Source organism: Erpetoichthys calabaricus, chromosome 12 (genome assembly GCF_900747795.2).
Source record: "Erpetoichthys calabaricus chromosome 12, fErpCal1.3, whole genome shotgun sequence".
NCBI classification, from domain to species: domain Eukaryota; kingdom Metazoa; phylum Chordata; class Cladistia; order Polypteriformes; family Polypteridae; genus Erpetoichthys; species Erpetoichthys calabaricus.
In genome coordinates this window covers 6,925,845-6,940,299 of record NC_041405.2, presented here as the reverse complement: position 1 = coordinate 6,940,299, position 14,455 = coordinate 6,925,845, and the positions used below count along the sequence as shown (strand labels likewise).

The 14,455-nt window shown below is 43.9% G+C and overlaps 1 protein-coding gene across 1 annotated transcript in view; it reads right to left on the bottom strand.

Moving 5' to 3' along the window:
• The window catches only part of LOC114663222 (perforin-1-like), a 14,913-nt gene extending 547 nt beyond the window's left edge, over nt 1–14,366 (bottom strand). Inside the window, exons 1-3 of the mRNA XM_028816976.2 lie at nt 14,293–14,366; nt 6,108–6,672; nt 1–730 (exon numbers count right to left, since the gene is read on the bottom strand). The exon at nt 1–730 is cut by the window's left edge and continues 547 nt beyond it. Of these exons, the coding sequence (XP_028672809.2) occupies nt 1–730; nt 6,108–6,652 (1,275 nt within the window). The 5' untranslated portion in view covers nt 6,653–6,672; nt 14,293–14,366. The remainder of the gene's footprint in view (nt 731–6,107; nt 6,673–14,292) is intronic.
• Nucleotides 14,367–14,455: the final 89 nt, after the last annotated feature.

Sequence of the window (14,455 nt, the reverse complement as noted above, 5' to 3'; positions counted from 1 at the left end):
TTTAGCCCTCAAGTTTCTCACGGTCAATTTAGCCAGCCCCTTATCAACAGGACAGCAGTTGGCTTTTACGGCATTGTCACCGTGGCACATGCAGTTGCAGGGCTCCCTGGCGCTCGTGTGTGAACCGGCTGAACACTTCCTGGAGCAGCGTCTCAAAAGTGCGTTCTCCAGGATGTAATCTTTCAAAGCGGACTTCAGTTGTCTACTGCGCGCGTCTTTGGGAAAGATCTTATGAAGGGGTGAAAGGGAGTAGGAGATGACATCGGGAGTTCTCTTCAGAGTGGATAACCACTCCTTGTAGGCACCAGGGTCTGACTGGGAGGAGAAAAGGAGGTCCCCTCCATCAATCTGCCCACCAGTTACCTCCGAGTGGCGCTCACTGAATGTGGCGCTGAAGCTTTGTGAGTTTCCCAGCTTTTTCAGTTTCTCCTTACAAAAATGAGCCTCAGTCTTGACTGTGGCAGCTTGCATGATGGTGGCTGATGCCTCCACGTCCAGGCAGTCCTTCACGGCCGTGTCACTCAGGCCTTTCATGGTAGCCTCACACGTCTTAATGGCTGTGATGCTTTTAATCTTTCCCCCCAGGTGCACTTGCCTCATGAAGTGGGTACCGTAGATGTCAATCAGAGCCCGGTACTGGGACTTTGTGTAGCTGGAGTATTGATTAGGAAGAGCCCGGAAGGACTGGGAGAATTCCTCACTCACAACTGGGGTGGATGATACTCTGTACCTGCCAGGTGCAGAAGAGAAACATCCATTAGATCAGCGTTTCTCAACCTTTAAGTATTTGCGACCCGAGTTTTCATGACAGTTTTAATCGCACCCCCCTAACATTTTTTTGTAAGGAGCCCACTAATACCAGTTTGTTCTTTTTTAATTAATGATATATCGTAGATGCATATTATATTATACCTACTTAACTTTTATCGACATTTATCTAACTCTATATTTATTTTTCTAGTATCAGAGTGTAGTTTAGGTTAATTTGTTTTGGTTTCAATAGATGGATTTTTCATATTTTCGATTCTTGTTTTCTTTATTTCACATCTTTGCGCCCCCCTTTTTGTTACTTTGCGCCCCCCTAGGGGAGCTCACCCCACAGTTTGAGAACCACTGCATTAGATCAATGGCTCAGAGACCATTATCAGTAAGATCTGCCTCATACATATCTTCTTGTATATAGTGCCTTGCACCTTCACCTCTGTTTTTTGCTGCTGTTAACGTCTGTGTTGAAGTTTTATTGGACTTTGTGCTGCTGTTTATTATTCTTCTTTTCATGTTCTGTAGTTGGTTTCATGGAGTGGTCAAGGGTAACTGCTCAGAGTTTCCACTTTTTGAGCCTCCCTGAAGCAGATGGGACCAATTCTATGGTGGTTTGTCATGTTGTGAATTTGTAGACATGAACTCTCCATAACCTCCTGTGCGATCTCAGTGTACAATACTTTTAGATTTTGAGAAAGGTTGTTCTGGGTGATTTTCATTTACAGGAATGGTAAGTTCTCATGTTTTGGGTGCATTTCTGACACAACTGCTGCCTGATTGTGGAGGAAGAAGGCACATTTTTTCAACATGATGTGATTCCTCCATCCATCCATCCATCCATCCATCCATCCATCCATCCATCCATCCATCCATCCATCCATCCGTTATCCAACCCACGAAATCCTAACTACAGAGACATCCTGGATGAAAACCTGCTCCAGAGCGCTCTTGACCTCAGTCTGGGGCGACGGTTCATCTTTCAGCAGGACAACGACCCTAAGCACACAGCCAAGATATCAAAGGAGTGCCGTCAGGACAACTCTGTGAATGTCCTTGAGTGGTCCAGCCAGAGCCCAGACTTGAATCTGATTGAACATCTCTGGAGAGATCTTAAAATGGCTGTGCACCGACACTTCCCATCCAACCTGATGGAGCTTGAGAGGTGCTGCAAAGAGGAATGGGCAAAACTGGCCAAGGATAGGTGTGCCAAGCTAGTGGCATCATATTCAACAAGACTTGAGGCTGGAATTGCTGCCAAAGGGGCATCGACAAAGTATTGAGCAAAGGCTGGGAATACTTATGGACATGGGATTTCTCAATTGTTTTATTATTAATATATTTGCAAAAACCTCAAGTAAACTTTTTTCACGTTGTCATTATGGGGTGTTGTGTGCAGAATTCTGAGGAAAAAATGAATTTAATCCATTTTGGAATAAGGCTGTAACATAACAAAATGTGGACAAAGTGATGCACTGTGAATACTTTCTAGATGCACTCTATCTATCTATCTATCTATCTATCTATCTATCTATCTATCTATCTATCTATCTATCTATCTATCTATCTATCTATCTATCTATCTATCTATCTATCTGATAGTGCCTTTTGTCTATCTGTTATATAGTGTTTTTCACGATATTGGAATGGGAAATGAATAAATATGTCAAATGCCACCTCTGACCTCTTTATGTGACATTTTTTCAGTAACCACATAGTTGCTGCTGTGTCATGGTGAACCTTAGCTGAGCTTAGAAAAGCCATTTGGAGGCCACCATGCAGAAGTGGGAGATGAGGGTTCCCTTGGGCAGTTTGATTTTGCAGGGCAAGTGCAATGCTTGAAGCAGATGGTCTCAGATATGTTGGGTTGTTCAAAAGGATGTCAGGAACATTTTTAGAAAATGAAAAAGTCCCGAACCAGAGCATCTTAATGGAATCCCGTGGAGAGCTGCTCAGCTCTGTTTTATTTTTTTATTTTTTCTTTGATTTTTCGGTTGCCGTTAGAACGGCAGAAGGTTCTGAAGCTGTGAAAACAGGCTTCACTAATTCCAGCAGCCAAAAACAAACCCCTTAAAACCATAAGTGACCTCGGAGCAGTGGCCTTCCATCACAGGCTAGGAGATCATTTGAACAACTTCTAAAACTCAGGCTTTATCAGATCTAGTTCAGCTTGCCTATGAGTCTAAAAGAGGGGCACAGGATGCTGTTGTCACTTTGCTTCATGTGATACGTAACCACTTGGAGGGCATCAAGACTCACATGAGCCTCCAGTTTGTGGACTTTTCTTCAGCTTCCAACACCTTCAATTTATAAAAGATTTTACTTTGGATTTCAGTTTGGTTTGTGGCTGACTGACTTTTTAACAGAGAGGAGTCAATGTGTGAAAGTCTGCGGTGGTCTGTCTGACATGCTGTCCTCCTCCACAGGGGTCTGCTCTTTCACCTCTTTTGTAAATCCTCCACACTAATGGCGGTAACAGTAAATTTGAAAGTAGCTTCATCTTAAAATGTGCTGATGACTCAGTGATTGTTAGCCTGCTGAATGATGAAACAAGTCCTTGTCCAGTGATGGATGATTTTGTTAACTGGTGTGAGGGGTCTTTCTACATGTAAATGTTACAAAAACTTATCAGCTGATAATTAATTTTATTAGAAACCACAATCATCCACAAGAAACAATCAAAGAGCAGGCAGTGGGGGCTGTTGACAGTTATAAATATGTGAGGCCATCAGAGACTCGAACGGAACCTTTAATGGAAATTCAGGAGCCATCAGGAAAGGGACAGCAGCACCCCTCCTGTTCAAGGATGTATAGTGCGAGTCCCTCCATTATGTCACTCTATTACAGAACTTGTCTTTACTGAAGTTCTGCTAGTGTGGTTTGAAGGTGAAGAAGGTTTCTACTACTCCTCCGTTTCTTTAACATATTAAATGAAACAAACCCCAAGTGAAGGGAATAATACAAAATTCTTGTATTTAAAGTTACATTGATTTGGGAATCAATACTACAAATTTAGATGAATAAATGCCACCTCAAATATTTAATATTTTTAGTTACATAAAAATATGAATAAAAAAAATAAATAGATTAGCATTTAAATTGCATTAAAGTGTGAAAAATAAACTTCAGTGGCATTGCATTCACCATAAAAAAAAGGACAAATGCTTCTGTATCTGTGTGTCCATCCACTTGCTATGTCTCTATTGCTTCAACAGATGGCGCCCCACAAACATTAACACTGCTTCTATGAATCCCATACCAAATGGCAAATAAACGAGACATATGCATTGCACATGTCATTCCAACAGATGGCGCATCACAGACATTAACACTGCTTTTTACAAATCCCATACCAAAAGGCATATAGCAGAGACATATGGATTTCATTTGTCATTCTAACAAAAGGCGCATCATGGACATTTGTAGTAAAAAAAAAGTGGATTGCACATGTCATTCCAACAGATGACACATCACAGACATTAACACTGCTTTTTACAAATCCCATACCAAAAGGCATATAGCAGAGACATATGGATTTTATTTATCATTCTAACAAATGGCGCATCGTGGACATTTGTTGTTAAAAAAATGGATTGCATTTGTCATTCCAGCAGATGGAGCATCACAAATATCAACACTGCTTTTACGAATCCCATACCATATGGCATACAAATGAGACACCTGCATTGCATGTGTCATTCCAACAGATGGCGCATCACAAACCTTAAAAACATTTAATTTGTTGTTCCAGCAGATGGCACCCCACAACCTTTAACACTTCTTCTACGACTCCCATACCACATCCATCCATCCTTCCATTTTCCAACCCGCTGAATCCGAACACAGAGTCACAGGGGTCTGCTGGAGCGAATCCCAGCCAACACAGGGCAGGAAGCAATCCTGGGCAGGGTGCCAACCCACCGCAGGACACACACAAACACACCAAGCACACACTAAGGCCAATTTAGAATCGCCAATCCACCTAACCTGCATGTCTTTGGACTGTGGGAGGAAACCGGAGCGCCCGGAGGAAACCCACGCAGACACGGGGAGAACATGCAAACTCCACGCAGGGAGGACCTGGGAATCGAACCCAGGTCCCCAGATCACCCAACTGCGAGGCAGCAGCGCTACCCACTGCGCCACTGTGCCACCCCCCATACCACATAGCATATAACATAAGCATATGTGTTGCATTTTCCATTCCAGCAGATGGTGCATCACAAACATTGACACTGCTTTTGTGAATCCCATACCACATGGCATAAAACAAAGACATACTGTATGCATTGAAAGTTTGTTCTATCTATCTATCTATCTATCTATCTATCTATCTATCTATCTATCTATCTATCTATCTATCTATCTATCTATCTATCTATCTATCTATCTATCTATTATCCAACCCTCTATATCCTAACTACAGGGTCACGGGGGTCTGCTGGAGCCAATCCCAGCCAACACAGGGTGCAAGGCAGGAAACAAACCCCAGGCAGGGCGCCAGCCCACCACAGTCTGTCTATCTATCTATCTATCTATCTATCTATCTATCTATCTATCTATCTATCTATCTATCTATCTATCTATCTATCTATCTATCTATCTTAACAGATGGCACATCACAAATATTTGTAGCAATGTATTTTATTACTACAAATGTTTGTGAGGTGTCATCTGTTGGAATGACAAATGCAATGCATACTATTAGTACATTAATTATAAAATACATTTCAATAGTGTGTTGCACATGCTAAAGCTGTAGTCTACGTTGATTACTTAGAATAAGCAATTTGTTGCTCTTAACATATAAATTTGCATGTGTCTGAGTTTGACCTTTGTCATCTAATAACTGGAGCTTGCTCATTGCAGTTTCTTTTCAGTATGGTGTTCATGTTTATGTGGTTTCTTGCCTTGAGCAGCTGTACTTTGGTGTTGTTAACGTACAGAACTGTTCCATTTTGTCTCACACTTTGCTGAGTGTGGCACCGCATGCCATTTGCTACTTTTGGACAAACCTGATCTTTCGTTACATTCAGGCCAGCGAGGTCTCAGGTTTTCACCGGGCTCAGTTCCCATGTGCTTCCAGAGTTGATGAGTCTCCCTATTGGTTAGATTAGATTAGATTAACCCTGAGACCCTTCTTAGGATTAAGCGGGTTTTGAAAATGGATGGATTGATGGATGGATATCATAACACGCATCGGCCGTCTATCCTTTTTCTTCACCCTGCCATTTTGCATGCAGTGTTTTCTCTAAGCACTCTGCCGACATTAATTCCGAGTGTCTGTTACTGATCTTTCTTTTTCTCTCACTTTTTGTATTTCTTTTTTATTTTTTTAATTTACCTACCCGTAGAAGCTGCAGTGTACCTCTTGTCTGCTAAAGCTGTATTTATCTTTCTTTGATTTTTCCATAGCAAAATTGGCCGCTCTGGAATGGGATCCTCCAAGCATCATGGATGGCTGAAACCTGGGATCTGCCGTGATCTCCAGTCCCACCTTCCAGTCGTTTTTCATGCTGGAGCCGGTGTCGTTCACCAGAGACTCGCTGGACTCGTACATGGAGCTGGCGACCTTCATCTTGCACTGGGGCAGAGGGCGCCAGTCCACCATCGAAGCCGGAAGCTTCTGCTGGACTCTACCTTGATAGGTGTTTGTGCACAACTTGCAGGTGCCGTTGGCCCGGTCCACCACATCCATGTTGATGATGTAGGCTCCTTTCCGCTCCATGGTGATGATGTTGAAACCTTCCCCTCCCAGGTTGTACCCGGGCACAAATTCAGCATTGTTGCATTCCCTAATGGGGACAATTTTGCAGGATGTAGCTGTGGCGGGGAACATGAAGAAGACGACAAACGAGGAGAGGAAGAACGCCTGCCAGCCCAGCTCAGTCATGTTGTCTGGTTGAAACAAGTCTGCGGAAAGAAAAGAACAGTGAGACACACAAGGAGACCCAGGATGGAGACCATTGCTTGACCCTGGACACCCACATTTTAAACATCACGTGGTGCCATTTCTTTAGGGACACCAGACACCGAGGCATTCCTAGTTCTAGCCTGTTATGGAAACCATCCTCGAGGACCCGAACGCTCTGAGAGACCCCACCAGTCTGCAGCTGAGTGTGCACACGAGAGCCTCCGCTCGTCAGAGGTTAAGACTCGGCTTAGTCCTTATTAAGTCAGCCCACCGATTTCTCGTAAATTTTCTGCCTTTTCGATAAAAGTGAGGTGTCGAGATGTGTTAGGCCCACGCCATACATTTGTAATGCTTCATACCTCGACACCCTGAGGGGCTTCTAAAGATCTAAGAACGTGGATCAGTGCGCCGGTCTCTAGCTTTAGGTCTTAGAGAAGACGAAGCACCTCAAGAGACTTCAAAGCCAATGGTGTGCCAGAGGGGGCATTCAGAGGCCTCTCTGTGGGCACGCGCGCCATCGTCCCAGCACAGAGTTCGTTACTAGAAAGCCAGAGGGACGCGGGGCCGAGCTGCTTGTGATGACGCAGGTTGGCTCCATGCTCCCATCTGACTTCTGGGAGCTCCTGAACCAAACACCGTCGCTAATGTCACCGATGAGCTGGACAGTGAGGCACAACAATGAAGCAAGGGGATGGTGCAAAAAGTGCAGAGTGCTTTTATTTAAAATCAACAAACCAAAAACAAAATAGTGCACTGTCCCACAGTTCCAATCTATATATATAATTCACTAAGCCGCCACCAGAGCAAGCAAGACGCCCATGAAAGTACGCAGGAAGGAGCCACGCCCACCAACTCTAAGACCATTGGATATGACAACAACTCGCAGAGCCACGCCCACCAACTCGGACACAGCAACTCACAACACAATGCGTCATTCACGTTCGTCTCTGCTAGACTCCACATGCACCTCTGAGCCACGTTGACTTTTCATTATTCTTTTCGGTTATGACGCACGCACCACCATCGCAAACTGTTTTACACGCCATGGTCTTAGAGTTGGTGGGCGGGTCTCCGTGAGTTGCTCTTGCGAGCGGGCACATGACCAGGCGGTGTGTATGCTTCGGGAACGAGGGTGGACGCGGCAGGACCATGTAAGAAGAGGCACGTTTGTCGCGGATGTGAATCGCTGAATGCCCGCTCCAACTCCTCACCTGAGTTGGTTTCATCTGTGTTCAGCAGTGTTTCCCAAACTCGGTCCTGGTGAACCCCTGTGGCTGCAGGGTTTTGTTCCAACCAGATTCCTAATCATTAATGCCAGTGAAACTCATCCGGGATAAGTCGGTTTTTCAAACGCAGCTGTGTAGCAGATGTAATAATCCAAGATGAACGCACGCCCCCATGCTGAGTGAAAAGCCAATGTATTTTGAGTCTAGAAAACATGATCAGCAAGTCTTTGATAGGCTGCAACAAAACGATGAAAGAACGGGCGCATTGTTTTCACACAAGCTGTGTGGGTGGGTTGGTGTTAGTTAGTTAGTTAGTTAGTTAGTTAGTTAGTTAGTTAGTTAGTTAGTTAGTTAGTTAGTTAGTTAGTTAGTTAGTTACTCGAAGGATTTCAAGATTTAATATGCACAAGCGGTAACACTGCAAAAGCAGCCCAAACCAGAAAAGACGGCTGGCAAAAAGTGGCCGACAAATTAAACGCGTGTGCATTGTACTTACTGAAAACGGCGTTACAGATTTTACAAATGTTCATTTTTTTTTCCTCTGCTTAAAAAACATTTAAAAAGTGGCATGATTATGCGGCATAGTACGCCGCGGGTTGGTATGCAGCGTGTAAAACAGTTTGTTTGCCGCAGATAATTTGCCTTTTACTATTACACGAAGACAATTTCCTGTTAGATTGGCCTTTGTGATTACAATTAACAAGGCACAGGGCCAAACTTTCAAAAAGATGTGCATGTATCTGCCAAAACCAGTTTTCAGTCACAGACAGTTGTATGTTGCTCTCTCCAGAGTTCCATCTTTTCATTCACTTACCGGTATGCCTGCAGGAACACGTGCAGCGAGCGACACACACACAGGCGCACGTGCGAGAGAGAGCGCTGGACACATAAGAATAATAATACTTCATTACATTGATATAGCGGTGTTCTCAGTATTCAAAGCGCTATCCACACAGGGAGGAACCGGGAAGCGAACCCAAAATCTTCCACAGTCTCCTTACTGCAAAGCAGCAGCACTACTACAGCGCCACAAGGCAGTTAAAGAATGCACTGGGCTCGATTTTGTTTTCACTTCTGTTTACAGAGATCGGGTCGTAGATAGCATTGTTACAATGTTACTTTTCTTGGTGGCTTATTACATTATAGATGTTTCACATGTTCATTTTTTCCCCTGTGCTTAAAAGACATTAACAAAGTGTTTCTCAACTGTGACTCCGCAACAACTCAGTACACAAGCTACATTAAGCGTCAACAACGAAGACTCGCTACATCTTAATCTACAAATACTGACACATATCCCTACCGACGAAGTAACTTTCACCAGCGTGGCCTTCTTCGTCACAGACGATCCCGCTTTCAGTCACGGACAATTATATGTTGCTCTCTCCAGAGGTCTATCTTTTCATTCACTCACAGTCGTATCCTCAAACCCACGCCATTTGGACAACTGTGTCGTTCAGGAAGTGTTCACCCATCAATACATAATTATGCAGCATATGCTACGCCGCGGGTTGACTATAAATAAATAATCCATTAAAATGAATGAATTGTGGCGGTTAAAAACACAATGAATAAATCCTTTTTAAAAACAAGGTTAAAATAACGGCTGGAAGCGGTCTCTTTAAAAACACAAAGCCCGGTGCAGCCTTCTTTAACCCGGCAACTCCCCTGCTTCTCCCTTCCGGGCCCCGCAACAGTAGAGTTGACCTACTAACACAATGCAGCTCCTTCAACACTGGGCTGGTAGCCCCCCGATCCCTAGCTACGTCGGGCTCCAGCCGGACCGAGACTTGGGTTTCTTCCCCCAGCGGGGCTCAATATGCCCAAAGCCTCCACTCGACTTCACTGCCGGTCACTCCGGCTCCTCCCAATTACTCAGCTGGAGTGACCGCTTCAATCTGCCCCCTCCGAGAGTTGGCCAAACTCCTCCGGGGCTCTCCTACCAGCTGCCGGGCTGCTGTCGCTCGCTCTCCTTCTTCTTCTCCCTTAACCTCCAGGTCTCCTTCCTTCTTTCTTTTTCTCTCCTCTCCTAGCCGCCTCGCGCTTCTATTATTTATCACGGGGACGTGGATCAGGTGTGGCAAGTAGCAGCTCCCGGCATCAATTACGGATGCGGACGACTCCTCGCCTATGCACTTAAGCGAGGACCGCCCGCATCACGAATTCGCCCGCCACACTACCACGCCCCATATTTATTTAAAATAGTGGCCTTTTAGACTAGAGCTGTGGACCCGCTACACCACATTCCTCCCCCCATAAGCCCCAGTTGCACACGAAGGCTCCATGCCACTGCCAACCCTGTGCAACTGGTGGCCCAGGTCCACAGCTCGGTCACACTACCACTGCACTAAAACAATAATAAATAAAAGCACTAAAACAATCCCACAATGAAATCAACCCAAGGACTCCTTGTAAAAACAGGACATTAAAAGAATAAGAACTTTAAAATGACAATAAAAACAATCAATCAATAAATGTCCATTAAATAGCTCTTTAAAATGTCCTCCTCCGGCTTGGATTCGTGGGTTCTTTTAAAATCTGTCACCAATCCTGCTTGCTGCTCTGTCCCCTTGCTTTGTTTGTTCCTTGTTGTCCAGCTCATTGGTGACATTACCAACGGTGTCGGGTTCAACAGCTCCCAGAAGTCAGGTGGGAGCATGGAGCGAACCCGCGTCATCACACTGCTCCCCTTCCCTTCTCCGCGCCTGCCTGCGGACATTTTTCACATGACCTGCTCCTCTGCCCAGCAGCCCAATGGGAGAGCTTCCTCCCTCCGCTGTCTGGGGTAAGTTGGGCGGCTCACATGCGGCGCGTATGGCAGCTTTTTGAGTCTGATTCCCGTGGTGGGGTTGGTGGGGAGCACCGCTCACAGCGTGGCATAGCAGAGGGGGGCAGATTGTTGATTCAGGGAATATTAATTTCTTTAGTGTTAACTAATAGTGTTAGCTACTTTTGGTATAGGGACAGATTTGTATTGGGTGCTTCATTTTCACAGCTAGTTCTGAAAATGAAATCCTTAAAGTGTGGAATTCTCTGCCAAATAATTTGAAGTCAATGAAAGCACTTGGGATCGCGTTCCTTACTTTGTTTGAATCATCTTATGCTTGTGAGCAGCGGTTTTCAGCTTTGAATTAAATCAAATCTGACACCAGAAACAGACTAACAGACGACCTGCGTGCTGCATGTGTTGCTCTCAAACTTACAAAGTTTAGACAAATTATTAGCCTGCAGACAACAGCAAAAAATCACATTAATTGTTCAAAAGCACGCCAAATGCAAACTTTTACCTTTCAATAAAAAGTTGTTTGCATCCTTGAAAGCTCTCTTATTGTGTTTTTCTTTTAAGACAAAAGATGTTAATGTAGGAGTTGTTTTTTCTAAACTAAAACCTCAGTATTCAGGTTAAATTGCTGTGACACGCAGCTGTATGTATTAATAGCGCCTGATGACCCCAACTCTCTTGATTCACTGATACAATGTCTCACTTGTGTTTCTGAATGGATGAGTAGTCATTTTCTCAAACTAAATAAAGAGCAGGGCCGGATTAATAGCTTTGGGGGCCCGTAGCACATTTCAAATTTGGGGGCCCTTTTGGTCTGCATCATCTGAAGTTTAGATTCTGAACAATTCAAACCTGACTAAATAATTATTTTACTCTCGATTATAATAAGAATCTTCTAATATTTATATGAATTTTACGTGTTGGGCCCCTAAAGTTTTCTTGTGTAAGAAATTTATAGTGGGCGGAACGGTGGCGCAGTGGGTAGCGCTGCTGCCTCGCAGTTGGGAGACCTGGGGACCTGGGTTCACTTCCTGGGTCCTCCCTACGTGGAGTTTGCATGTTCTCCCCGTGTCTGTGTGGGTTTCCTCCCAAAGACATGCAGGTTAGGTGGATTGGCGATTCTAAATTGGCCCTAGTGGGTGCTTGGTGTGTGGGTGTGTTGTGTTTGTGTGTGTCCTGCGGTGGGTTGGCACCCTGCCCGGGATTGGTTCCTGCCTTGTGCCCTGGGATTGGCTCCAGCAGACCCCCGTGACCCTGTGTTCGGATTCAGTGGGTTGGAAAATGGATGGATGGATGGAAATTTACAGTTTAAAAACGTAAAGATAATATTTTTAAAGACCAGTTTTTCAATGCTACACTTTTTCATTAAATATTGGGTCCACCACTGGGGGCCCCCGAAATTGCGGGACCCGTAGCATATGCTACATGTGCCTATTGGTTAATCCAGCACTGATAAAGAGAAAACAAAAATTTTAGTGATTGCCAATAATGGATATAATAAGGTTATTAGAAATAAACTTGATGCATTAGGATTAAAAGTCAAGATGGAGGTAAAGAATTTAGGGGTAACTGTTGACTGTAACCTGAATGTTAAATCACATATTAATCCAGTGGTTCTCAACTTGTGGGGCGGGCCCCCCTAGGGGGGTGCGAAGATGTGAAAAAAAGAAAACAAGAATCGAAAATATGAAAAATCCATCTATTGAAACCAAAACAAATTAACTTAAACTGCATTCTGATACTAGAAAAATAAATACAGAGTTAGATAAATGTCGATAAAAGTTAAGTAGGTATAATAAAATATGCATCTATGATATATCATTAAGTAAAAAAGAACAAATTGGTATTAGTAGGCTCCTTTCAAAAAAAACGTTAGGGGGCCGTGATTAAAACTGTTATGAAAACTCGGGTCGCAAATACTTAAAGGTTGAGAAACGCTGTATTAATCAGATTACTAGGACAGCATTTTTTCACTTAAGAAATATAACAAAAGTTAGACCTCTTACATAACTGCAAAATGTTGAGAAATGAGTTCACGCTTTTGTTTTCATTTGGCTAGATTACTGTAATGCACTCCTCTCAGGACCACCCAAGAAAAGACATCAATCGATTGCAACGAGTGCAGAATGGAGCTGCTAGAATCTTCAACTAGGAAAAGAAAATCCGAGCACATCACCCCAGTTCTGATGTCACTACACTGGTTACCGGTGTCATTTAGAATTGACTTTAAAATCCTGCTTATGGTTTACAAAGCCTTCAACAATCTGCTCCATCTTATATTTCAGAAGGCCTGTCACCTTACACTCCAAATCGTAACCTTAGATCTTCAAATGAGGGTCTGCTAATCATTCCAAGAGCTAAACTTAAAAGAAGTGGTGAGGCGGGCGGCCTTCTGCTGTTAGGCACCTAAAATCTGGAATTCTCAGGCTAATACAGTGGAGCACTTTAAAACACTGCTGAAAACTCATTACTGTAACATGGCTTTCTCAGAGCTTCATCTTAGTTTAATCCTGATGCTCTGTGTATTCAATTAATTATCATTATTATTCATGGTGGCTCCGTACTAACCCCTACTTTCTCTTCTGTTCTTTTCCCAGTTTTCTGCTCCACCACCACCACCTCCTGATCAAAGCACCGTGATGTCCCTCCATTGATGGATTGAAGGCCAGAAGTTCACATGACCATCATCATCAAGTTCTTCCATGTGAATCCTGAATACAGTGAGGACTGACTGAGGTCATTGATGTGAGGTAGAGTGCCTAGAGGGGGCTGGCTGGGTGGTCTTGTGGCCTCGGACCCCCTGCCAACCGTTTGGAGTTTTTTTTGTTTGTTTCTGTCCTCCCTGGCCATCGAACCTTACTTTTATTCTATGTTAATTAGTGTTCCCTAATCTAACTTTCTTCTCCCGTGACCCTGTGGTTAGGATATAGATGGATAATGGATGGATGGATGGATGGATGCATTTATTGATGAACCGTGGCTGCCAAAAAGAAGTAAAAAATAAAGTGAAGTGGCTGTCATGATGAACAATTATAAGGAATTTAATGACACAGTCTATAATTTTAAATAATCTTTTCATTGGTTAAATAATTATAATAATCTATTTTGAAATCTGCATGCTTAGTGAGAGCTTTGAAGAGTTTTATTCAAATGCGTATTTATTACTTTATAAAACTCCAAGTGACTGAGATGATCGTTTTCGACTTTCTCAATCGCCGAGTTCAGGGCTGACGTCCACCTCACCGTCTTCTGAACCTGTTCGTTCCAGTTCAGAGTCTATCGGCTCCAAGGCAGGAACCCATTCTAGACAGGACGCCACCACAGGACCCCCTCATAGAAAAAGCACCCACTTCATGTCACCCCTCAAATGTCACAAACACACACACTTGTGGGGTGAAAAGGCCCCCCACAGACCAGGCTGGGATTTGACTGCAGGTCCCCACACCCTGCTCAGTTAATGAAGAGAATTACAGTTTGCAGCTCCAGCCGAGACACAAAAAGAAATGCTGTCAGATAAAATGTCTTATTTTTGTGAAAATGCAGAAAATCCCACCCGCTTCCTGAGGTTTCTTTGTTTTTTTCGCTGTTAATCGAGATAAACGTTTCCTTACCTGGAATGTCTCCACCGGCGGTCGAGGAGTGAAGCGCAGTGTTGGCTGCTATCTCTTCTCAAGCTGACTTTTATTTTGCACTCTTGAAGTGTCAGGAAGGAGGCGCTAAGAGCTCAGCCCATGGATAGGAGAAGTACAGTGTGGGGGGCAAGATGGTGAGAAG